The 26,614-nt window shown below is 40.0% G+C and overlaps 1 protein-coding gene across 3 annotated transcripts in view; it reads right to left on the bottom strand.

Annotated features, from left to right (window-relative positions):
• Positions 1 to 10,312: 10,312 nt before the first annotated feature.
• LOC124619248 (influenza virus NS1A-binding protein homolog) overlaps positions 10,313 to 26,614 on the bottom strand; it is a 112,306-nt gene continuing 96,004 nt past the window's right edge. For all 3 annotated transcript variants that reach the window (XM_047145502.1, XM_047145504.1, XM_047145503.1), the window contains exons 10-13: positions 25,271 to 25,396; positions 20,528 to 20,701; positions 20,248 to 20,418; positions 10,313 to 12,365 (exon numbers count right to left, since the gene is read on the bottom strand). In XM_047145502.1, coding sequence (XP_047001458.1) covers positions 12,085 to 12,365; positions 20,248 to 20,418; positions 20,528 to 20,701; positions 25,271 to 25,396 — 752 coding nt within the window. In that variant the 3' untranslated portion in view covers positions 10,313 to 12,084. The remainder of the gene's footprint in view (positions 12,366 to 20,247; positions 20,419 to 20,527; positions 20,702 to 25,270; positions 25,397 to 26,614) is intronic.

The raw sequence follows: 26,614 nt of genomic DNA, 5'->3' as shown, positions 1-26,614 counted from the left end.
CGGAACTCTGTATTTAAGATGCAAAAATATTTTCTTCAAAAAATATCGCTGTAATTGAGTAAATATTAAGTTGCTAATAGCAGATCAACAGTAGCTTTGTAACACAATGGGAGAGGCAGCCAGCAGCTGGTTTTTTATTTTCGTTTTTTGATAAGTAGCACCTTTCTTAATAAATTACTTGATTTAATGTTAATGTGAATAGCATTAAGCAGTGTAATGAGTTTATTGTTAATACAACACACAGATTAAGTTTCTGTGATACTACTGTTGTAAGTTAATTTATACCTTGACTTGTTCCACAACCTTGAAGGTGGTCCTGTGTGGGAGCTACAGAACACGATGTGTGTCTTGTGTCTGGTGTTGTCCCTTGACATCACACATAAACAGAAGGTAATCAATAGTTTTTTTCATTTACTACTGCAAGCAGTACAATGCTGAATAATGTTTATAACTGAAGTATTTACTTCCGCTCTTCAGTGGGCAAAATACAGCTATGTGCTTGCCATCAAAAGCACCAACAGAGTTAGGAAAATTTCATTATTTTGACAGTCTTTTTCAATGGTTTCCCATCACTGAGCATATGATGGTACCAGGGAAATGTCTAAACAAACAGAATGTAAAATATGAACACACACTACAAATACCATTGTTTAAAAACTAAGCAACTTAGTTCAGGTAATGTCTCATCTGTTACATACCATTTTATGCCTGCCATTTGTTACTGCAAATACTTTTGTTTCTGACTCAATCTGTGTGAAGTTCTGTTTGTTTCCCCACAAGAGGACACACTTACTTTGATACACAAACAGAACCTATGCTTTCAAAAAGGAAAGTGAAAAGACTGGAGGGTCAATCCCAAACAAAACTGCAAGCAGTTAATAAAATCAAATGCATAATTAATTAAGACACTTGGAAGCACAAAAGCATATTTACCAGTGTTGGCAACAAATGTAGTGAGTTATAAGTTACTTCACTGCGGAGATTGCTTATTTTACATTCAACTTGAAAAAATCAAGTAAGGTGCGATATAAAGCAGCTCAAACTCAATATTTCTTACAGTTCATCTACCCATTTAAACAGAATTTACTACCAATGTCTTGCATGCACATCCTTGCTTCTCAGTCATAGTTTACTTCAATAGTGAAAGCTCTCATGATCCAGTACCCTAATGTAATAAATAATACACATATGGCTAATGAATAGAAAGCACTGGACAATGTTGTACAAGCAAGTTTTGTTGTAGAGGAAAGCTTCTGTATTTTCACTACAATATGAATAGAACTGTTACTATTACTTGAACCAGCTGAGCTTTCCAGGAAAGAAATGAAAAATAGTTTCAAAAACATTTGAATCATGAATTTTCAAAACGACTTAAGTCCACATTTTCATGGTTTTGAGTTATGGGCACAGCAATGTTCCAATACCCAACATGCATCACTTAATAGCCAAGAGACTCTAGTCCCTGACTTCCGTACATTATTTCCACTAACAGAACATTTGTGTTTTGCTGGCAAAACAGCCTTAGTGCAGGACCTAAGTTGTTTCGCTTGTCAGGTAATGATAATTGTTAACAGATTCATGTATAGCTTTAAGTTGGTAAAACGTCTATAATACTTTTGTTTGTGTGGTAGACCTGCGATATGTTAACTGGAAACGAAAATGGCACCTAACAGCAGTTCTTTATGTACTGGTATAGAAAATGAAGAAAATAATGACCAAAGGAGGAGGAAAGGAATGAAAAGGGCTGCAGAATACAAGAGAACTACAATGAAGCGTGCTAAGGTTATAAAGGTTTGGAGCATGTAAATCATGCAGGGAAGTTAGTTTCAGTTAGACAAACAGGACCTGCTTGCGGGTAAGCAATCTGGATTTAATTTTGTTTCACAATATTGTTGTACACAATACTCTTGTATGCATCATTGTAGCTTACTGAGACTGGTAATTACTAGTAATGCAGCCTCTTGTTTATAACAAATTGTCATATATTCCAACAATACCAGAGAAGGAAAGTTTCTACTCACCATACAGCGGAGATGCTGAGTCGCTAGAGGCACAACAAAAAGATCCACACAATTATAGCTTATAGCTTTCGGCCATTAAGGCCTTTGTCAGCAGTGTACACGCACACACGCACGCATGCAAATGCAAATGCATACACGTCTGCAGTCTCAGAGAGCTGAAACTACACTGTCATATATTCCAGATACAGGAAACAATGTCTCAACTTGATTTCCAAAAATGCATTGCTAGAAGCAGTTAATTACATGAAAGACTTTGACACTAAGAACAAACAAGATGTGTTCTTACAAAGACAAACAAAGTATTGCCATGGAAAGATAAAGAGAAAAGAAAGACGAGCCTGGTATTAGGGCAGCTATGTTCGAGTAATATGTTAAAGACTCAGTCAAGCAGATAGAGGTATGTAAGAAAGCCTTCCTCAGTGTTTATTGGGTTACCAAATCCAGGATGAAGATATTGCGTAAGAAGTCTCCTAAAGACCAATGTGGAAAACGCAAACCAGGGAACACAAAAGAGGCTCATTTATACTTGCTTCTATTCATGCCTATATTGCGTCATTTCCAACTAAACAAACCCACTGTGGAAACACAGATGTTTTCTACTTAAACAGTGAACTAACTGTGAAAATTATGCATGAAATGTTTCTTGTCAAATATCCTGATAGTAATGTGTCTTACCACTAATTTCACAGATATTTCAATAACCATTTCAGTTTGACATTTGGTAGGCCCAATGTGAAGAACTGAATGTTAAAGAGAAAAGCGGTGCACTTAGTGATTGTGCTAAATGTGTAGCTGCAGCAGAACGCCTAGTTCACAAACATCGCAGCAAAAAGTTCTACAAAACACTAGAAGATTCACCCAAGTTATGCACAAAGAGAGGATTTTCTTGCTTTAACATTTGTCTACATGCAAAATGTATGCTTGCCTAAGATACCAGTTCAGGACATGTATGATTATCAACTGACAATTCCAGTTTTCTCTGTGTATAACATGAAAACTAATTCAGTATCCTTCTACATCTACCATGAGGGGGCAAGCTAAGAAAAGTCCAAATGAGGTATGCAGTTTTCTCCTCCAGTATTTTGATACCTGTGTCTCATCTCTCTCTCTCTCTCTCTCTTTTTTGACAGCTGTCCAGGCAAGAATAACACACTCTTCTGGTTTTTAATGGCTATAAGTGCTCAGAGGTATTTTTTGAACAACAGACTTCTTTTCCTTATCAGAGGACACTCCTTTCTGCCAAATGATAGGGACTTCACAGTAGTAAAAAGATGACTGAGGCGTGTGGACAGATTCTACACAATGAAGGATGTGTGTCTCTAGTGCTAAAGGAAATTTTACAGTTACAATCGTTGAAAGTGAGGATGTTTATGATTACAACAACTGGTGGCCACATTTTACAAAAGAATGCCAATTCCATAGAGACGTCTGTTAAGTACGTTCCTAGAGATAAAAAGCTATCTTTCACTGTTTCAACTTTTATGGAATTCTACTTAACAGCAGAATAGATAGGAATAGTTGTGGTAAAACCATTCCTATGAGGAATAATTGAACAGTCTTTCATACTTGGGCCAACATACCTGCACATACCAAACTATCACACAGACATGCTTATCCAAATTGTGTGTGTCCAATCAATGAAAATAAAATTAACGATATACACAAAATGCTCAAGCACATTTCCAACTGTAATGAATCCAAAGCATTTTATGAGAAAATTGCAGCGTGGGAAACAAAGACAAATGAGTAATATTGCAATTTCATTTTGGAAATTTTGTCCTGTATGTTTATTTCTCTTGATGATTTACTGTTCTATGTATTCTGAATATGTTCTTCAATAAACGAAATACATTATTGTGTGTTTATATGAGAGAATTGTATTACATAAGAAGCAAAACTGAAGTTAATTTGAAAAAAAAAAAAAATCTTGTCTTTCTTGAACCAAAATTTGAACATGAAGGAAGTACAAGATCATGCTTTTGTAAAGACAGTCTTACGTAGTTTCAATGCAATATTTGCTTCAGTAAGATAATAGACAGTTTTTTTTTTGTTGTCTCTGATAATGTACCTCTAGGGACTTAAGTTGTTTTGCAAATTCAAGATTCATTTAATTTTTTAAGATTTAAATACTCTAACTTTAATGAATTGCTTTAGGCCTTCCAGCAATGCTTTTTCGGTTTCTGATAGAGGTATATAGAGGAAAATTGCACTTGAAAAACATACAGACTTCAATAAGAGGCGCCAGTAGCCAGAAACCTGTGGGTTCTCCCCCAGTTATATAAAAGTGCTGAGGCTTTTTCAGCAACTACTTGAAATTAGACCAGAGTCCTTGTAGTGGTATCTTAGCAAATGCTTGTTTAGTGGTTTTTCTGACATTCTGCCAGTACGAGTTGCTCAGATTGTATAAAAATAATGATGAAAGTCATCCTGATAAAAAACTACAGATCTAAAATTCATCTGGGAGGATCCAAACCCAGAACTTTCAGTGTACCAGTCTCGTACACTATGCCACGCCACTCTTCTCAATAAACTTGTAAATTATAAGGCTCTACATTAAGGCCAGCCATGACATGCCACACTTTAGCATGGGCTGGGTGTGCAGGCCACATGTGGGCCAATGATACATCAGTCTTCACTTTGCTCAGTGCTTCTCGGAAATACTCGGCACAATACAACATTTCATTTAGTACTGCACAGTGGCATTTTTCATTTGGTACAACTCCCTTCAGTCCATCAGAGCGCTGTTTACCCTTCGATATTTGTTCATGGTAATAAAAATGTTCAAAATTCCAATGGCCATTTGCACAAAAAGAGGCAACCTATTATCACAAGCCTTAAAAATGAATGGGGAGGCAGAAGCGATGTAAATTTGAAGGCATGCAGCGCACAAAGTAAAACTTCGGAAGCTGAATGCATTACTCCACTGCCAGTAATGACAGTGTTCTAGAAAACTGAACAAGGAGCATGGTAACATCACGTATTACAGCAGAGTACGTTGGCTAAGTGAACAAGCATCCCTGGAACAATTTTTGATTTAAACCTGTGTTGTTGAATTTATTGCAGGAGTAGTGCAGATCTTGCATTTTAAGTGTACTTAACTGCACACTTCCCACAATAAGACACTGCAAGGTGAGAAACAACTTCTCTTTGTTTGACAAGAATGCATTCAAAATTGAAATTGTGTTATAGAAGGGACACATTCTGACAAATACAGTCCAGTTGTCTAAACTAACTGGCTTTAACCCTGCTGTTCTGTTCACTTTTACCATACAAATGTACTGTCTGGGTCAATATGACCTGGCATAATAAAATGTTTAAAAAAAACTTCTACTCACACTTATTTTTCGTACAGTTATAACCCATCAACATTGTTGTTATATTGTACCATGCTGTTAATGCTCATAGTGACTATAGCAGTAGTAGTAAATAATAATAATAATACCACTCAGAACTTCACTAAAGAAAATGCTTTATTTTGATATTCATGCACAGTGTATTAGTAACAATAGATATTTCCACCAAAAAGTCTTTCTCAACAACCATCTGTCCATTTGCCCTCATCACTTCCTTTCCTTCTTAATCACTGCAGTTTCAACCCAAGTGGGTGGTGAGTGTTTTGCATACGTTTGTTACACTTTCCACATGACATGTTTGTTTTATTGTCATTGGTTGAAGGACAGAACTCACAGATTGTGCAGTTGGTATATTTTCTTGTCGTTACTGTTTTAGCCACACTTGCCACTTCTGGATCTTTGATACTCCTGACCATTCTCAAAAATCTTCTATTCTTGGAAAATGCTTCCTTGATGCAATGTGCTTTGCAACCAGTGACTTTTGAAGTTCCTCCAAAACTATTCTCCTAATCAATTTTCTTGCGTTCCAGTTACGTCAATCAAAGTCCACACGACATACGCATTACAAGCACCGACATCATGAGTATTGTAGAAAAATATCATGGGCCACCGACAAGTCTTTTGTTTTGAATGCATTATGGGAACAGCAGTGATCAATGTCTTGTAAATAATTACTATTAAAAACAGTCTTGATCACGATTTATTTTACAAGGTGACCGGTTTCGACCACTACTGTGGTCATCTTCAGACCAATGAGTAGGAACCCCTTTCTGTTGGAGTTGTGATTCTCATTGGTCTGAAGATGACCACAGTAGTGGTCGAAACCGGTCACCTTGTAAAATAAATCGTGATCAAGACTGTTTTTAATAGTAATTAGTTTTTTGTTTGCACATCTAAGTACCTGTTAGCTGATCAAGTGTGGCCTAAGTCCCTGTGGTTGAATTATAATCTAAAATCATTTTTGGTTTCTTATCGGCCTTGTTACTTATTTCCCCACCATTGTGGAGAGTGCTCATTAGTGCAACATTCTTATTTCTCTTAGGAATATAATTGACCACAGTAGAGTTATTTGTGAAGTAAAATGAAGAGGTATAAACATTCTCGTTTGTCATATTTTGTGGAACCTCAGGCTTATTTCTGCACATTGTTCCGAACATGGTCAGTTTCCTTTTCAGGAGCACCTGTCCCAAATTGTTTGACCAAAAAATTGTCACATTACATTCTGAACTCTCAAATCAAAGGTATTCTCATTCCCGGATTTTTTTCTGGTGCCACTCCATTCTCCTTTCCTGTATGTATTTGGGCTTTCAGTACATACGAAGATTTTCTGTCACACGGAGTCCATATCTTGTTCCCATGTTTTGCCGGTTTGCTTGGGACGTACTGCTTGAATGAACAGTCAAGTCTAAATGTTATCAGCTGCTCATCAACAGCCGTATTTTCCCCTGGATTATTCAGTTTTGGAAGGACTTCTAACCACTTCTCCCAGATACTGCGAATTGCGTCACGTTTATCAGTACGTCATCTTTCCTCTCATGTGAATTTCTTATCAAATTGCAAGACGCGCGATTTTTTTCAGAATGTTTCTAGGGAGATGGTTGCTCAAAATATGTTTCACCCAGTATCCTTGTCCCACAAACGTTTTGTAGATTCCCCATGTGAGCGATACACATATGCAAGGAATAGGAGTCCTAAGCAAGCAGGAAAAAGAGAATCATTAATGTTTGACAGCTCTATTATTTCATTCTGAAGTGCTGTAGAAAATACTTTTTATGTAACTTATTCTGCTGCTTGCATACCTGGTAACTCTTGGGGTACTCCTGATAATGTTCAAAGCAGGTAGGTGACCATGTTGGGCTGGTGATTGCAACTGCCATTCTAAGTTCCCATTTTTATGAATAGAAGTCCATACACTACTTTTTAACAGGCTGTGGACTGTCATCAGAATAATCTCTTTCAGATGCATTACTGACATGACCTTCGAACTCTGAAAGTAATCCTTTCTATAGAGCTATTTACTAATTGTTCGAACTCTGTCAGTCAATATCACCATGACGTCACAGTTCAGACTAATCACAGATGATAGACAACACAAACTGAGCAAAAACGTTGGATAATTTTAACAACTGACACGTCGTGACGACACGTCGTGACGACACGTCGTGACGACACGTCGTGACGACACGTCGTGACGACACGTCGTGACGACACGTCGTGACGACACGTCGTGACGACACGTCGTGACGACACGTCGTGACGACACGTCGTGACGACACGTCGTGACGACACGTCGTGACGACACGTCGTGACGACACGTCGTGACGACACGTCGTGACGACACGTCGTGACGACACGTCGTGACGAGTCATAATGACAAGTCTATTGTGTGCAGCATCTTTGTTGAGTTGTTGAATGTTGAGAGTAAGTGTGAACAATGAGAGTCATTACTACTATGGAGACAACCAGTAAGTATTTGATTTCAGAGTAATCATATTAATGTCAGGTCAGATTGTCCCGAAGATTACATATGTAACTCCTAAGATTTAGACCACATGACTTGAAATGTTTTTAAACTTTTTAATCACATTCTACCCTTGCATTTTCAGACAGTCACCAAATTTCACAAGAAGAAATAAAATTTATAACCATTTCAGGTCATATAGACCCGAACAAAACAGCAGAGTTAAAGAAAACTTTATGTTTGAAAAATTCCTTGTCTTAAAAGAACTACATAGATATGTTCCTAAACGAATTGAGGACACTGTCAGTGTTATGTCTGTTTTTGAAACAGTTTACCATTTCGGCTGAAAGCACCCCTGTGCATGTGCAGTTTATACCTGATAAAAAGTGTGTGTCTTCAAGATACCAAAAATAATTAAATAATACTGAAAATTTCTTTTGCTTGTGATCTATGTTGTTGCGAAACGGGGAAAAACACACCACCACATAGTAAGCAGGGCAGCTGCACGGCCACTTAAATGTGGCACGTCAGTAGTTTCTCCCTCTTTGTGCTCTTACAGTGTGCCATAGTTGTGGAGGAAACATGCAGCAAGCCTGAGAACTACAGCGCTTGGGCCACAGCGCAGTTCACAAGCCGAACTATAGGTTGTCCTTGCTCTAGACTTTCGGACAAATTGGGGACCTTTCTCTGTAGGCAGACGTGATAGTTGGAGGTAGATACATGAAACATTCAATTTCATAAACTGTTAAGGAATTCAATATTCAGAGATCCACAGTGTCAAGAGTGTGCTGAGAATACCAAATTTCAGTCATTACCTCTTACTATACACAACACAATGGCTGACAGCCTTCACTAGACAACTGAAAGCTGAGGGCATTTACATGGAGTTGTCAGTACCAACAGACTGCATGAAATAAACACAGAAGAAGGGATGCAAGACAAATGTATTCATTAGAACAATGTGGCAAAATTTGGCATTATTGGGCTATGGCAGCAGACTACTGATGCAAGTGCCTTTGCTAACAGTACTACATTGCCTGCACCACCACTCCTGGGCTCAGGACCATATTGGTTGGACTCCATACAACTGGAAAACTTGGCCTGATCAGCAGAGTCCCAATTTCAGTTGGTAAGAGCTGATGGTAGGGTGAGTGTAGTGCAGGCCCCACGGATCCATGGACCCAAGTTGTCAACAAGGTAATGAGCAAGCTGGTGTTGGCTCCATAAGGCTGTGGACTGCGTTTCCATCCGGAATGGACTGGACTCTTTGAACCAACCATTGACTGGACATCATTATGTTCAGCTACTTTGAGACCATTTGCAGCTATTCATGGGCTTCATGTTCCCACACAATACTGTCATGTCATGTCACCAGTCCGAAGTTGTTCACGATTGGCTTTAAGAATATTCTGGACAATTTACATGAATGGTTTGGTCACCCAGATCATCTGACATTAATTTTATCGAACATTTATGGGAAGTAATCGAAAAGTCAGTTCATGCACAACATCCTCTACCAGCAACACTTCAGCAATTATGGACAGCTACAGCGGCAGCACGACTCAATACTTCTGCACAGGACTCCAAACAAATTGCTGAGATGATGCCATGTTGATTTGCTGCACTATGCGGAGTGAAAGGAGGTCCAACACAATATTAGGAGGTATCCCATGACTTGTCCCCTTAATGTACAGAGAATGTTGTTTGTAACAAATGACAGCAGCATCACAAGGTTCTTCCGGCTGGGGGAAATATTTCACCACTTTTTGTGGGTCAATTATTTCCAAGATAAGAACACTAAGTTGCCAGCCCAAATTCTATTTTAGACCTGGTCAGTGGCAGAAGGTATTTTACATGTTATTCCAAAATGGAAGAGGTTATGTTTCAATTCCTCTACAAAATGTACATAATTTTTTTTATTTTGTATTGCTCCTGAAGTTAATTTCATAAAATAACAAGGATTAAAACTACACATAATAAGCCAACACTCTAAAGAAGTTGCCTCCCCCATAAAATAACAGACATACACAGAGATTTTTTCAAGGCACTGTTCACTCTTCAGCTCTTGAGAAAAAATTTTAGTTTATCTGCACACCGCTCTTCTTTCTTTCATTGCAACGTTTATGCTCAATAATGAGCAACAAATGCACAACTGAACAGCAGCTCAAGCTCTTGACTACAGTGTTCATGCACAAGTTCAGACAAACAGACTCAAGTTGCCATTCGTCCATGGCAGGTTGTTATTTTCAAACCTGACTGCTTCTCTTTGGAATCCCCTGATCAGTTCAAGACCCATCTGAAAAGTTTTTCAATCCCACTGCCATGCCACACACACCGACTCACCACTGTTGGCCCATGGTTCATCATCGACATTTCTTTTTACGCGCATGGCTGCCCTCTGAATTTATGCGAAACAGCTGAAAGTCCAGCAAACACAAAGCAAAATAAAAATTAACAAGAATTCCAACACTCTTAAGTTGATTCTGTGGAGATTTATTTCAGTATTCATGATACATAAATATCTGGTAGGAAGATTGTCTTCCAAATTTGTGGTGTATATGTAGTTACATATGCATGAGATTCCTGATTGAGGTGTGATAATGAACATGTAAACAATTACAAAAATAAATTGTTTTCAGATATCAAAGGTTTTCACATCTTTCAACCATTATAGATTTTTGTTATAAAAGTTCATTCATTATGAAATTGGCATGATCATTTAATGATAAAATTAAGTTTCTTTCAGTCACTTTTTGCCCCCATAAGAACCCATTCAACAAAAAACACAGGATGCTTGGTCAATTTCCATCTGAACAGTTTAAGGAAATTTATACAAAATAGATCATTAAGAATTAACCCCATCTTTTACACAATTAGAAAACCATTCTTATTTTTCACACTATGGTTTGTAACAGTGATGCTCAAAGCACAAGATTTTGGTTATTCCATCTCGTACATACAATTGACAAAAGTAATTGTAACAGATGTGAATAACTGAACAGTTTTAGTCTGGTCTATTCCACACCCCACCATGGAACAAGAATATTTAAAAATAAAAGAAATTACATTCATAGGTAAAAATAATGATTGATCAACACTCAGTTATTACTCTGCTTCACACTTCTTGCAGATTTTTTGTTTGTACTACGTGTCATTAGTGAGAAACAGCTTTTCTTTATTTCCTACAAATATAGTATGAAACAATTAAAATTTTTGGAGTTTCAATCCATCTGCATACGTAAGATACAAATAAAGTTGAAGGCTCATTTTAAACTACTAAGATCTTTCACATGACCTTTTCAAATAAATGAGTAATACTATGTTTCTGTATGTTAAGGACAGGGCTTTGCATTTTTGAACATTGTTTCAAAATTAGGTAATGATTCAACACTTTTTCCTTTTTATATAAAAACAGCGCTAGCAGGCAAGAACATGAGATACAATATTAACATTTATGAATCTACATGTCTATCACAATAGAATTTTTGTTATGAGAGTTGTCTACTAAAATTAAGGTAAGTAATATGAAATGCAACAGTTGTGTAACATATGAATATGTCATACAAATCTTATTTCCCCCCCTCAGAGTTCCACTCATACTGCCTACCACATATGATTTATATCATCACATAATCAACCGCGCTCTCTCTCTCTCTCTCTCTCTCTCTCTCTCTCTCTCTCTCTCTCTCTCTCTCTCACACACACACACACACACACACACACACACACAGTGTCTATCAGTTCTGTCTCAAGCCTATTTCATCTCAAAGGATATGAAGTAACATAAAATAACAAAGATTTTTTACTGTAGTCTTTTTAGTTGTAGGAAACTTCCTGTATTTCTGGTGCCAGAGGTAGAATTTTGGGTCTGAAAATGTAGGTGGCACCATACAACAGATTAATTTCAGAAAGTCCCAAATCAAAAAATTAACTTCCTTTTTAAATGCAATTTCACATCACAGTCTGAACTAATTTGTAATGGCAAGGGGAATAAAACCTCAGAGATCATATCACCAGGCATAAATAAGAAAGAAATGCCAGTGTCTTCAAAAATTTTCCATTGTTCTTCACATTTCAGTCACAGCTTAAGGTAACTTCACTTCTGAAGCACATGCTCTGTAACATTGAATTCCATGGCCAAAACTTGCCACTCAAAGAATCAAAACAATTTACTGTCATTAAATAAGACTAATACTTATGACTCATTTCAGTACAGAGCTGCTTCAGAAAGTCAACTTCCTTAACTTCCTTAACTTCCTACTGCTGTAACTGACCCTTGGCTCAAGCTTTCTTTAACACCATTTTGGATGATTTCAGTTTTATTCTTTAAATCGTCTTGTACTTTCTCATTTTCACTGTCATTGTCCAAAGACTGCTGATTGCTTTTATCACAGTTTACTCCATTCTGTGTCAGATGCTCCTCATGATCCTGGAGGATCGTCTCTTCCACAGGAAGTACCTTCGGCACAAATGTTGTCCATTCATCAGTTGTAGCATCCAGGTATTCAATGCTGTTTAGGAATGTCTTCCCTGAAACATAACAAAACATTCTGTAAATAACTATGAGATAGTATAAGAGCTCAAAGTTTTCTTTTTCTCATATTCCTAACAAAATTGACCTTATTTCCATTGCTCGTTGAATGAACTGATTCACATTTGAATGTATGTCTCAACAATAAGCTCTGAAACTCAATGTGTTTGCATTTTGTTGTAAACTAGTGACAAATGTGTATCTTCCCTAAATGAGTCACAAACAAGACACTGAAAGCTTGGCATGTCAAGTGGATATATATTCATGGCAACTGATTACTATTCTAATATAGTTTATTGGAGCCTACTGTAGCATTTAGGTTGCAATCAAAAATATTAGAGGCAGTTCAAAGATTTAATATTTATTTCCTACAGAAAACTATCAGAAGGATGAATTGAAGACTTTTCAATTCAGCTGGCTTCTTTTAAGAGGCTCCTTTGGAAAAAATTAAATTAATTTTAACTATTCTAACTAATCAAAATTACTAGCCGTTTTTCAAAGCAACTCTAAAAAGTTATTACAATATTCTAAACTTATGCCATTTATTGAATGTTTACATTTTGGTAAAACCATACAAAGAGAAATAAAATGAACAGAAAGGAAAGGTGTACATCAATTTTTATGTTCACTGCCTTTTTGCTTATTAAGCCTGTCATCCTCATCGACATTTCTAGCCCCAGGCTGGGTCTGTTTGGAATATAAGCCGTGCCACTTAGTCTCTTTTTCTCACTATCTTTCTGTGTTCACTCTGGTTCAATCCTAGCCTCTTTTTCAACACATTCCTCCACACCTTTAAGACATCCTATTCCCTGATCTTCCTCTTTGTCGTTTCCTTCACATCTACATTTTGTGCACCTTCTTGGGAATCCTCGTTTCTTCCATTCTGTAAGCGCCCATACCATCTTAGCCTAGAAGTTTCTATCTTGGTCTGCAAGGGATCCTCTTTCACTATTTCCCTTATCCTTCCATTTCTCATCCTACCTCTACTTGTTGCTCCTATCCTACTTCTGAGGAAGTTCATCTCACATGTCTAATCTGCTTACAACCCTTTGCTTCATTACCAATGTTCCATATGCACAAGTCAGTACTGTGATGTAGTAACTTGGTTGGTTGGTTGGTTGTTTGAGGTTGAAGGGACCAAACAGCAAGGTCATCAGTCCCTTGTTTCAAATAGACTCCATTCTGCTAACGGGACATCTCAGTATAGTCAGAAAAATAAAACGGAAAAAGGGGAAACGTAAATGGGCAGTCACGTTGCCATTAGTAAAAACAAATGAGGGAAGTTGGCAAGAGAACGAACCCAACACTATGCTGAAGCAGCATAGGCAAGACCACCTGTGACTTAAAAGGTACAACTGCTATAATGCAGAAAGTACGTATGGGAATAGAAAAACTAACCAAGCCTTAAAAAGAAGGGGTAAAAACAGAGTAAAAGGGAAAGAAAAGAGGATTCCGGTCAGGGAGGTGAATCGGGAATCTCTGAACACTGCCTACAGTGGGAGACACCCAAACACTCACCGCCCTGCCCCAACACCAGAGGGAGATTAAAAACTTTAAAACTGAGAATAAAAACCACTCTCCCGGAGGAAACCTAGAACCAGAGAGACCATCCGGGAATCATCAGCCAACATCAAAGGTAAAGTGTGGGGGAGTCTGTACTTAGCACGCAGAGCCAAAAGAAGGGGGCATTCAACCAAAATGTGGGCCACTGACTGGAAGGCTCCACAACCACATAGCGGGGGTGGCTCATCACGCAAAAGGAAACAATGGGTCAGCCTGGTATGGCCAATGCGGAGACGACACAGTGTGGTCGAGTCCTTGCGGGAGAGGCTAAAGGAAGAACGCCATGGGCCTGGATTCACCTTAATGGCACGAAGTTTATTAGACAGTGGAGTAGCCTCCCAAGAATTGGCCCATGACTGTGCAAAGTGGGATTTGATGTAAAGCCGTAAATCCGCTGCAGGAGGGGTTACAGAAAACGGGGGGTAAGTAACTGCTCCCCCAGCCAAACGATCAGCGAGCTCATTACCCGGGATACCCACATGGCCCGGGACCCATAGGAAGTCAATGGAACAAGCAGCACGGTGAAGATCAGCGAGATGGTCATGGATGGCAGAGACCAAGGGATGGCGCGAAAAACACCGGTCAATAGCAAGAAGGCCACTCATCGAGTCCGTACATAACAAAACGCGGTTGTGTTGGGATTGTTTAATAAAGGTAAGGGCCCGGGAAATTGCCATCAATTCCGCAGTAAACACCCCACATGAGGGTGGCAGTAGATGATTTTCCGTTCCAACAAAGGACGTGAAGGCATACCCAACATGATCAGCAGATTTAGAGCCATCAGTGTAAAAAACAACAGCATCCCGAAACTCCCATAAAATTTGGCGGAAAAAGGAACGGAACACCACCGGGGGGATGGAATCTTTCGGACCGCGGCGGAGATCCATCCGAATTTGAGGCCGAGGAACTAACCAAGGAGGGGTGGAGGGGAGGGAGCGAGGAAGACAGGACAAAGAAGGAAGCTGAAAATCACGGTTAAGAGACGCAAGGCGCAGCCCAACCGGTAAACCCGCCCGAGGGCGGGAGTCAGGCGGGTGACGTCCATGGTCTGGGAATAGGATAGAATAGGAAGGATGAGCGGGAGAAGAACGGATAGTAAGGGCATAAGACACCAGAAGCTGGGACTGCCGAACAGAAAGGGGGGGGATCCCAGCTTCAACCAGGAGACTATCAACAGGGCTAGTAGGGAAGGCACCGGTGGCCAAACGGATACCACGATGGTGGACTGGATCCAGCACGTGCAGCGTGGAAGGAGCAGCTGAACCATAAACTGGACAACCATAGTCCAAACGTGACAGAACTAGAGCACAATAAAGACGGAGGAGGAGGGAACGGTCCGCACCCCAAGAGGAGTGGGCAAGGAAGCGAAGGACATTGAGTTTACGGAAACATCCTACCTTCAGAAGTCTGATATGGGGCAGCCAAGTGAGCTTGTTGTCGAAAAGAAGACCTAGGAAACGAAACTGTGGAACCACAGGCAATCTTTGTGCAGCGAGATAGAGCTCTGGATCAGGGTGGACCGTAGTACGGCGACAGAAGTGGACCACCCGCGATTTTAAAGGAGAGAATTGAAACCCGTGTGAGAGGGTCCATGCAGAGGCACGCCGTATAGCCACCTGGAGCTGCCGTTCTGCAGATGGCATCGAGGAGGAACTAACCCAAATGCAGAAATCATCCGCAGGGGCGACCAAGGGACCGACAGAGGCCACAAGTCCATCGATAGCAATGAGGAAAAGAAGGACACTCAAGACAGAACCCTGTGGGATGCCCGTCTCCTGGGTCCGTGGAGAACTAAAAGCAGTACCAACTCGAACTCTGAATGACCGATGGATCAGGAACTGGCGGATAAAAATCGGGAGTGGGCCCCGAAGACCCCACTGATGAAGGGTTAGTAAGATGTGATGGTGCCAGGCCGTGTCATAGGCCTTGCGAAGGTCAAAAAACACTGCAACCAAATGGCGGCGCTGGGAAAAAGCCTGCCGAACTGCGGATTCCAAGCGAAGCAAATGATCGATTGGAGATCGTCCCTCTCGAAAGCCACACTGGTAAGGGGACAATAGATCCCGAGATTCGAGGACCCAAGTGAGCCGACGGGCTACCAGCCGTTCAAGTAACTTACAACCAACATTGGTCAAACTAATTGGCCGATAGCTGTCAACAGATAGGGGGTTCTGACCAGGCTTAACGACAGGAACCACAATGCTATCCCTCCACTGAGAAGGGAAGTCACCCTGGAGCCAGATACGGTTAAACACCCGAAGAAGATGGTGCCGTTGTGGAGCACTGAGATGTTGAAGCAGCTGGTTATGAATGGAATCTGGGCCAGGGGCTGTATCATGAGAAGAAGATAGAGCAGAAAGAAATTCCCATTCAGTGAAAGGTTCGTTGTAAGATTCTGACTCACAAGTGGTGAAACATAAGGTGACAGCTTCAGCCTGCTGTTTTTGATGAAGGAAAGCAGCTGGATAGGAGGCCGATGCTGATGCCACTGCAAAATGGGTCGCAAGATGTTCTGCGAGAACTAATGGGTCCGTACAAATGCCATCTGGGAGGTGAAGGCCTGGGAGGGTGGACTGCCGATGGCAACCTTGGAGAGAGTGAAGTGTAGCCCATACCCGTGACAGAGGGACAGTGGAACCAAGGGAAGAAACAAATCGTTCCCAACATATTCGCTTGCTCTGTTTGATTAAATAACGGGCTTTAGCGCGAAGGCGCTTAAAGGTAGAAAGGCTGGCTACAGATGGGTGCCTCTTAAAGTGTTGCAAAGCTCGACGGCGATCACGGATGGCAATGGCAATGGCCGTACTCCACCACGGGACTTGCCGACGACGAAATTGTCCAGATGAGCGCGGGACAGCAAGGTTAGCAGCGCGAACAATCGCGTCAGACACGTCACGTAGGACGTCATCAATACAACCCGACAAAGAGGGAGAAAACTCGACCTGTGCAGTATATAGAGGCCAATCGGCGCAGTGGAAAGACCAACGAGGTAACCTGTCCATCGGGGAGCGGGAAGGGAGCGTGATAATCAACGGGAAATGGTCACTATCACAAAGGTCGTCGTGTGGCGACCAGTGTAATGAAGGGAGGAGAGAGGGAGAAGAAAGAGAAAGATCAATGGCAGAAAAGGTACCATGACCAGCACTGAAATGAGTAGGGGAGCCATCATTAAGAAGGCACAGGTCGTGGTCTGCAATAAATTGGTCTATAAGAAGACCTCGTCTAGATGGAAAGGCACTGCCCCACAAAGGATGATGAGCATTAAAATCCCCAAGGAGGAGGAAGGGAGGAGGAAGTTGCTGAAGAAGGGTGGTTAAGGCAGCAGGTGTAAGAGTCCTGTCAGGAGGGAGATAAAGATTGCATACTGTGACTGCAGAGTCTAAGTGGACCCTAACAGCAACCGCTTCCAATGTAGTTTGGAGAGGAATCCACGTGCTAGCAATGTCTGTACGGACCAACGTACAAACGCCACCAGAAGCCCGCAAGGGTCCGACCCGATTTCGACAGAAAACACGGAACCCACGGAGGGTCGGTGAGTGAGCATCAGTAAAATGAGATTCCTGGAGAACCACACAAGCTGCTGAGTAGGACGAAAGAAGGGATTTCAATTCCGGAAGGTGACGATAGTAGCCATTACAATTCCATTGGAGAACCACAGAACGATGGTTTAAATGAGGGCTGAACACGCTAAATCCAGTCATACCGCCGGGTCCCCACCCGTCACCGACAAGGAGGGGGCGACATCCATAAACGACAGGTCAGAATCCGGTTGTGAAGCCGGGGAAGGGACCTCCGGTGACACCAGAGGCTCTTTGTCCCGGGACTTATGTTTCTTCTTCTTTTCAGGCTGAGATCGAGGAGGGCTGTGTGGCATAATGGAGCCAGCTGCAGCAAGATCAGGAACAGAAAGAGACCGGGCGACCTGGGGGCCGATAGACCGCGGCTCTCGCGGTCGCCGCGCTGGAGCAGACCTTTGACCTGGAAGGTGCCGGGAAGGGGCATCCCGGGAGAGGCGCCCTTGACCGGCAGACGCCGAAGGAGTGGGACACTTCTCCGGCTGGGGAGGGGGAGCAGCGCCCAGAGGAGAAGGTGTGGGAGCCGCAGGGGAGGGGGGAAGGAGATGTAGTAACTTCTATAGATCATGTTTTCCTTTTTTGTGTGAAGTCTCTGTTCCAAACCAGGCTCGCAGCACTTTACAGGAATGCTTCTGCCTGTGTGCCATATTCACTGATCTCGTCTCATCTCTTCCATTTTCCTTTTATCACACTTCCCATGAACTTGACAATTTGCACCTTCTTCAGTATTTCATCTCTAATTCTTGTTCCACTAGTTAGTCTATCTTTCTTTCTAGTTGTAGCGAGGATCTCATGTTTGTTCATACTAAATTTTATTACATACTGACTGTCAGTTCTTTCCCCAAACATCCAGCTGTTCCTGACCCCCTCCTTCCTGTTTACCTAGATCACCAAGTCATTTTCGAACACCGTTGCTTGTCTTCTTCAGCTTTTTCCACCACCTTTGTCATTATCTCATCCAAAACCACAACCAAAAGGAGAGGCAATAGTGCACTGTCCTGTTTCACACCACTTTTGTTTCTGGAACCAATCTGTCCATTCATTTCCCATATTCACCCAACTTAGGCTTCCACAGTAAATCTCATCCACTCTACTTGTCTCTCTTTCCACTTCCTTCTTTCCTAGTGTTTCCCAGGCCTTTCTTATACAGGCACTATCAAATGAAATGATAATTGAATGGACACCCTAGCTGCAAACAGGCGTTGATGTACTTCACTGGGGACATGTTGAAAATGTGTGCCCCGACCGGGACTCGAACCCGGGATCTCCTGGTCGGGGCACACATTTTCAACATGTCCCCAATGAAGTACATCAACGCCCGTTTGCAGCTGGGGTGTCCATTCAATTATTTCATTTCTAGCAAAGCTGCATGGTCATCCATGGTAACTGTTCTTTCGGGAACAGATACTGCCGTCATACATAACTATCAAATGAGTTTTCTGCATCAAGAAACGCCATCATGAGATCTTCCCCAAATACACAGTAGTGCTCCTCCTCCTCCTCCTCCCCCCCCCCCCCCACCCACTTCCCTTCTTTGTGCCAATTCTGTGGATTCCTCTTTCAATAAATTGCACTGATTTTTCAGTGTTTCATCAAAGGTTCCTATTTCTACAACCTCCATGTTCACTATCTGTATTCTGTAATGAATATGCCAAATGAACACTTCAACCACTCAAAACTTGGTTCATGAAGTGATTAATAGGATGAATTACACAAGGATTATATTTCATGTTTGCACTTTTATTAAATCCAATATAATGCACCTCAGCAGCCAAACGTTTTCAAATTACAGTTAATTACCTGTTGTCTGTGTATCATATGACAGTATCTGCTACCCTGCTACTTAGCCATTCAGCTTCTTTCTGCTGGACGGAAGCCGGAGTGTAACAGAAGGTTACCCCTTTTTTGACATTACAGAAATCATATCTAGCAAAACACAAGAAATTCTCTGTGTTGTATTACATCCTAATATGACACTTGGGTGCGAGGCCAATGTCAATTTTGATAATTCCTGTACCAAACAACAGATGGCCTCCAAGTTTTTACATTTGAGGGTTAGTCCATTTTTCCGCGCACATCTTCATATAATGCCCTGTACCAGTTGTCTATACAGTACCAGAATTAATTGAGCATGTTTATTTTATTATTCTATTCAGTTTTAACTGCAATGCATTCTACAACTATTGCGTAATTACTAATGAGCACAGCTAAATTAAAGACGACTCTGATATGAAGTGCACTATAAATTTTGTACAAATATTAAATATGCTGTAAACTGTTGTCTATCCATTCAAGAAACAAATAAAAAGCTTGGTTGTCAAGAAAGATGATTGTTCTCACTCCAGAACTGAGTTGCCACCATTTGCCAGTGGAACAGACACTTACTGTGCATTACAACAGTTTGATAACCATGCTCAGCCGATAACCCATATGCATTGCTCCCAGTAAGAAATTTCTTTGCAAATTCATAGTTCACAAAGATGCCAATTATTCATCATCAGCAATAAACCTAATATTACCAACCAAAGATCAAATTGTTTTCATCACCACAACAGAATAAGTCCAACAGAAATATGGGACACAAGGTTACCAAAACAAATACAGACAGGTGACGACAGTTAACCGAAATACAAGGAAGACTTTCAGTGAGGATCATGAAATACTTTCTATTACATCAAAAAAACACTTATTTTCCAGTTCATTGAAATATTTTCTAACTGTGCTTCTTTCAAGTGACACTTACCAGAAAATCCACCAACAGCATACAATCTGTCACCAATGACAGCAACTCCAACATTTGCACGTGGAGTTGTCATGCTAGGTCCTGGGGTCCATGTCTTTTCTACAGGGTCATAAATTTCTGTTGAAGATAGTGAATGAGTTCCATCTGACCCACCAACAGCATACAGTTTGCCTGGTAAAAATCCACCAATTAATTCTGCTAGGTTTCTTTTTACACATACATTTATTTGCACAGTTATGAAAATAGTCTTCTTGAGAGAAACAAGTTATGAGATAATCACCTTTGAAAACAGTGAGCCCACATCCACGCCGAGCAGTAATCATGTTTGTAGTGAACTGCCAACAGTTTGTTTGTGGATCATAAACTTCTACTGTATTGAGGCAATTCCAGGAATCACAACCTCCAGCTGCAAACACCAGCCCATTCATCGAGCAGACACCAGCCTGATTCCGACCTGTAAACATTAAGAATACTGTCAGTATTCATTTATTGTATGGCTTTCTGAATGAACCCAGCAAGTGTACAGCTTAATATATGCAATCCAAAATCTTATAAACAAAAATACAGAGCATTTACATAATTCATCTCCACTAAGTCTGGTCTACCATTGTATGATCTTATGGGATATTCTTCCATGACGTCAAGGTCTGCGTTTATTCACATTCAAAATGTGGGGCAGCTGCTTACTCTAATTACATAAAGAAATATGCATATCTGACATGCTGGGTTCCAATTACATTCAGCACTGACCACGTTTGGCCTGTGAAGCAAAAGCCCCGAAGCTTTTGGGTGATACACTGCACATTATTATTATTATTTTGCTGTCCAGCCCATCTTCAAGTCCATGCATTAGTACGGTTGAATTCTTCTTATACAGTGACTGGCTGTTGTTATTGATGTTCATCTACAGTGGAGTCGTTTAAGGTTCCCATGACTGACATCTTGATGGATTGGTAGATTTTTGTTACTTAATCTTTTACTTGTTCACGAGAGCATTTATACATCATGGGGGTGGAATGTTGCTCAATACTGATAGTCATTCCTTAAGCATTGATTTGGTGACACCAGCAATAATTCTCATGGCATTACTTGCTTTTAGTTGGACATCTATATTTTATAGATATGGGCTGTTTAGCCAAACTGGGGCACAACGTTTCAGCGGCTGACAAGACCCAAAGCAGAACAAGATAAGGTTGATACTGATGCTCTCAAGGTTGTGCCACATAGTTTTTGAATGAATATTTTTGTTTTCAGGTTTTTGCCATTTTTGTTAAGATGCTCCAACAGATCAAGAGTTCTATCAAGGGTTACCCAGTTAAGTTTGTTTTACTGTGAGGAAGCATAGTGTTTTCAAATTGTATGTTAAGTTTTCTTCCAGTGAGTTTATTTTTTGGGTAGAAGTAGGAAACTTATGTTTTGGTGGCATCTCCATTTGCGAAAGTACTTTCTCACTACATCTAGGTCTTCTGTTAGGATTTATTCTTACTGTTCAATGAGGTACACTTTGTTACTTGTGCCCAGTCATGGTGCAGCTAAACATTCTCGATTTTATTCTTAACATGCCTGCAATGTACAATCTGTACAGTAGTGGAGCAAGGACTGATCCCTGTGATAGACTTATAACTTTCTTGCGGAGCTTATGATGGATACCATTGACTAGCTGGAACAGTTCTTCATTTAGCATATTGTCAATCAGGCTAACATTTGCACAGAACTATGTGCAGCAGCTTTTATATCATGCCTCATCTCCAGGCTGTGTCATAGATAGCTTAAAAGTATGTAGCTGCACTTTAAAGTTTTCTTTCAAATTCTGCCTTGATGTAGGTCATGAATGATATGTTGGATACACCGAGAAGCAGATTCGTCGGGCTGTGGAGTTTGGACCATCTCTGGAGGTCTACGAAGACAAACATAGATCTGTGGCCTTTCTTCCTTATGCTGGAGGCGATAGTTTTCACTTGTCACCACTGAATTATTTTACTGCCCTCATGCCACTGACGATAGTATTTCTGCAGTCATCATGCATACATATAGCCACAGAATCTTAACTGAGTTGTATCTGTTTCAGAGTTAAATGTAATACCTTAATAATTCTGTGGAACAACTTTCCATGCCAGGAGGAAATGTGGAAATTGGTAAATGTCTGTTGTTTTATGCTGAAAACAGTTTGTTGTCTGTGTTCAGTTACAGCCTCTGGGTGGAATAATGTATCGGAGAACTTTGAAGCTATGACAATAATTTTCTTGTGAAAAGCTTTCAAATTCAAGCTTCTACACTTATTTTCTCTTTAACTGAGAATATATTTAGAAGACTTAATATGTTTCATGTAATTTTTTTTTTATCCAGTAATGTAAATATATACAGTGTTCATGTCAATAAATATAATTGATATGTATATTTTCATTTTCAATGTAACATTAAAACCAATGCAAAAACATAAAAACAAAGAAAATATGAATATTGTACTTTCAAAATAATTCAACAAAGAGTAACACCAAAAATGGCCCTTACCATAAAAACTATTCTTCGTTACCCTAATTATAGTGCAATACAGCAGCAAGTACACAGGAAAGTAACTTAATAAATGAAACATTGTTTTTTCTTTTCTTTTTTCAAATTTACTTTGTGAAATGGCTGTGGATTTTTTTTTTTAAATCGTCACTGTGCTTTGACAGTAATTTTGCATGTAACATCACAACCTTTCAGATGTCCTCCAGAAACAATACCATTTGAACTGCCTCAATCACTGCATCCGCTCATGTCCCCTAGGTCCACTATCTTTCAACTTCTTGCACTCCAAACATTTTGTGGATGGCCTGAACAACTGAAAATTTTATAGCACTAAGGCCACATTGTATGGTGGACATTTCTACACGACACATATTGTTAACATCTGCAAAAGTGCGGGGGCAGCAGTGGCAGCATGTGTTGTTACGAAGCAACGGTATTCAGCTTGTGCACCCCCATTCAGAGTGCATGGAAAGCAACCGCATTACTAACATTACAAGATTGTAACAAAGCAAGTGGATCCGTTCAAGTTCTTATGTTTTCTTTCCCTTCAATAATAATAATAATAATATTTTTCAAATTTAGTGATTTCTTCAATACTGACATTTATAGGGCATGTGCATAATACCTAAAATATTTCAAATATTAACCCACAGCTTATCCAACTTGACATAATCTATCACATTCCTCTGGTTATCAGGAGTTAATGATCTAGTTATGTTTTCCTAAAAACTGTGCTAATTGCAAAACAACAGACTTTCAGATTTTGTTATTGATCATATGTAAACATGTACCCAATTACTGACTTCCAATAAAGTCTAGGAAAAAGAATATATATAAATAAGAGAATATTCTTACAAACAGTGACAAAAATATGTTAGCAATACCTGCACTCTTGCATCTCTGAATAACTAACATCACATCAAAAATTGTCACTGAAATATAACCCCATATTTAGGCACATTAACCAGTGCAATTCAATAAAAATTAGTAATTTATGAAAATCCATTAAATGACAATAGCTGAATTCAGTCCTAATTATTGTAAACTCATACTAGAGTTGTTTTCGAAGCTACTTTAAGTCAACCTGCAGAGAGTTTGAAAAGATCACGACTTATACCGCGAATATGGGATAGTGTACCACAGACGAGTTAGTAGAAGTACCAGTCAAAAAAAATACCACAATTTATCCAGATCTTGCACCCAAGAGTTAATTCAATAACTCAGTGACTGTTTTAAGTGAGTAATTGTACAGTGAGTGCTTAATCATCATCATGGACTGTTCAAATTTCAATAATGATCACTGTGACAGTAGGATCATACTGACTAAAGTTATTTCCAAATTATACTTGCTGTGCAAATACCTTTCATCTTTGTATGACAGACTTCAAGGACAGTGATTTAAGAACTTTCATCAGTAACTGTGTTAACTATTTGTTTACCACATGTGAACTTCAGTAATAGTTACCTCCGTATTAATTTACTGCACTCTAATAACCACATTATAGGTCATCAACTGAGTGTAGTATGTGGCTGGATGATTATCTGTGCTTAATTTAAGTAAATGATACTACCTGGCCATACACATTACTTCATCCAGTAACAAAACAGCAAAGAGTTTTAACTGTGTGGACCATATCATAGCCTACTTTCAAACACTAACTTCACAGATGGATACGATGAAGGCACAGCAACTGAGAGCGTATTTGTACAGCTAATGGTTAGGCTACAGAGTGAGTAGCTGCCTCAGTTTGACCTTTCCCTTGAGACTGCATGAATATAAATCCAGAGATGCACAAAATATAGGCAAAATGACTTTCCACTAAATTCCTTGGCCTTTAATTTCCTATTGTCTGAATATAGGATATACTTCCCCTTTTCTCCCTACCCCCCCCCCCCCCCCCGCCTCTGCTGCTCCCCCCCCCTCCTGCCCCCTCTCCCCCGGAAAAAAATAAATAATAATAATAATAATAATAATAATTTGGTTGCTGTGCACACTTCTGACCATAGGATACCTGGGCTGGTCGCAATTGGTGACACTCCTCCATAGCCTGCATCATCACGAATGATATTGTGTCCAGATCTGTAACTCTGTGTAAAGTTCCATGGCAAAGACACAGATATTGGCATGAATTTCCTGGGCATGAATTTTCTGGCAGATCTTCTGTTGCAGTGTCTCAGTTCACCAGTACTTTTGTCTCCCAATCAGCTGACAATGACACTATGATTGCTAATCATAAGCTTTCCATTCATTCATACCTCTTTTTACTACGTAATTGTCTCCATACTGAATCTCCATTCAACTGTTGATTTTAATACTCCTTTGTTATGAATTTAAGGAACAACTGTTAGTCTCTTAACACAATATCATTTTGTGCATCACCTACATAAATGTGTTAAAGGAACTCTAGTTACTTCATGTCATTTCATTTTAGTTGGATTGAAGCTCTGCTGAGACACTTTCCTTTCAGCAAAAATTTTACACCATTCTTACAACTATTCTTTTTTTACACACCTGTCTGCATAGGTGCAATACTTGTCCAAGTATTGTTCTCTGGGTCATAGACGTCACACTGTCGAATCCCCACTTGTCCACTCCAACCACCCACGCAATAAATCTTGTTACCTAAGCTGCAAACGCCTGAAGAAGGGGGAAAAAAAACAACAGTTAGTAATTTAATGTGGTACTGCGAATGACAATGAAATGTTGAAGCAATTCAATGCACTCTGGTCACTGCCATACCACAAGCAGACAGCTGAAAAGATTTGTCAGTTTACACCCCATCCATCAACTGACTGCAGCAAACACCTACTTGTGTCCTTAAACAACCATATTTTACTTTTCAGTATCTACATGGAAGATATATGCTCCACAAGGAATAGATAACAGAATTATCAGTTCCAAAGTTAAAAATTCAAGTTAGCATGATAAAAAGTTTTACAGCATATCTTGTTTTTCAAGTAAAATGATGCTTGTAGAGGACTAGTGGGTCAAATATTTCTTATTTTCCAAATAATACTCATGTTAACAGCTGAAAGAAGAAAATCAAATGATAGCTGAATGATGTCAACAATAGTTCCATGCACTTTATATCGCCAGAAACAGATGGCGCACTATACATGTGTATAGCCCAGTCTTCAAACCAAAATAAAATAAAAACTGAAAATAAAAACATAACTTCAAACGGATTTTAATTCAGGAGCATTTCCCTCTAAGATGTAAAAAAATATTTCTGGAAAGTTACTAACCATTCTCAATGAGATACACTAGTTATGTTTCATATAAATTTTCCACTTACCGAGGTACTGCTGTCAAAAGTTTTGCATGTTTTTTTCTTTACGTGGCTACAGAAGCACTGCAACGAGAGAGCAACACTAAAAAAGAAATGCCCGAGCCAAAAACTGTGCAACATGGTGTGCTGAAGAGTCAGTATGTACATGAACGAAACTAATAAGTTAACCTATTACAGTTGACACTGTGAACATATTAAAGTCAACCAACACCATGTCACTATTCTCCTGGCAGTTTCTAAAATGTTAGCCTCCTCGTGTAGTGCGACTATGATGCCACTAATTCTTTCAAGTTTAATCCCTTTTATCAGGGTTTTTTAAGTGCTGCATGATTCCTCCGTCAAGCTCCGGCCCACTGCACTGCTGGCCGGTGCATTACATAAGCTGTAAAGTAAATAGGAAAACACGTGTTTTAATAGCAGCGAGTCCATCACACAGCTCAAACGTACAAAGTTATACTACCTTCGCAAGCCCGCTGAAGCGACAACAGGGACCGCTGACAAACCAAGAGGCAGGCCTAGAAACTAAAGTTTACATTCACAATCCACGAAGACACTAAATGTGCCAT

This window comes from Schistocerca americana, chromosome 6 (genome assembly GCF_021461395.2).
Source record: "Schistocerca americana isolate TAMUIC-IGC-003095 chromosome 6, iqSchAmer2.1, whole genome shotgun sequence".
NCBI lineage: Eukaryota > Metazoa > Arthropoda > Insecta > Orthoptera > Acrididae > Schistocerca > Schistocerca americana.
This window is presented reverse-complemented; position numbering and strand designations above follow the sequence as displayed.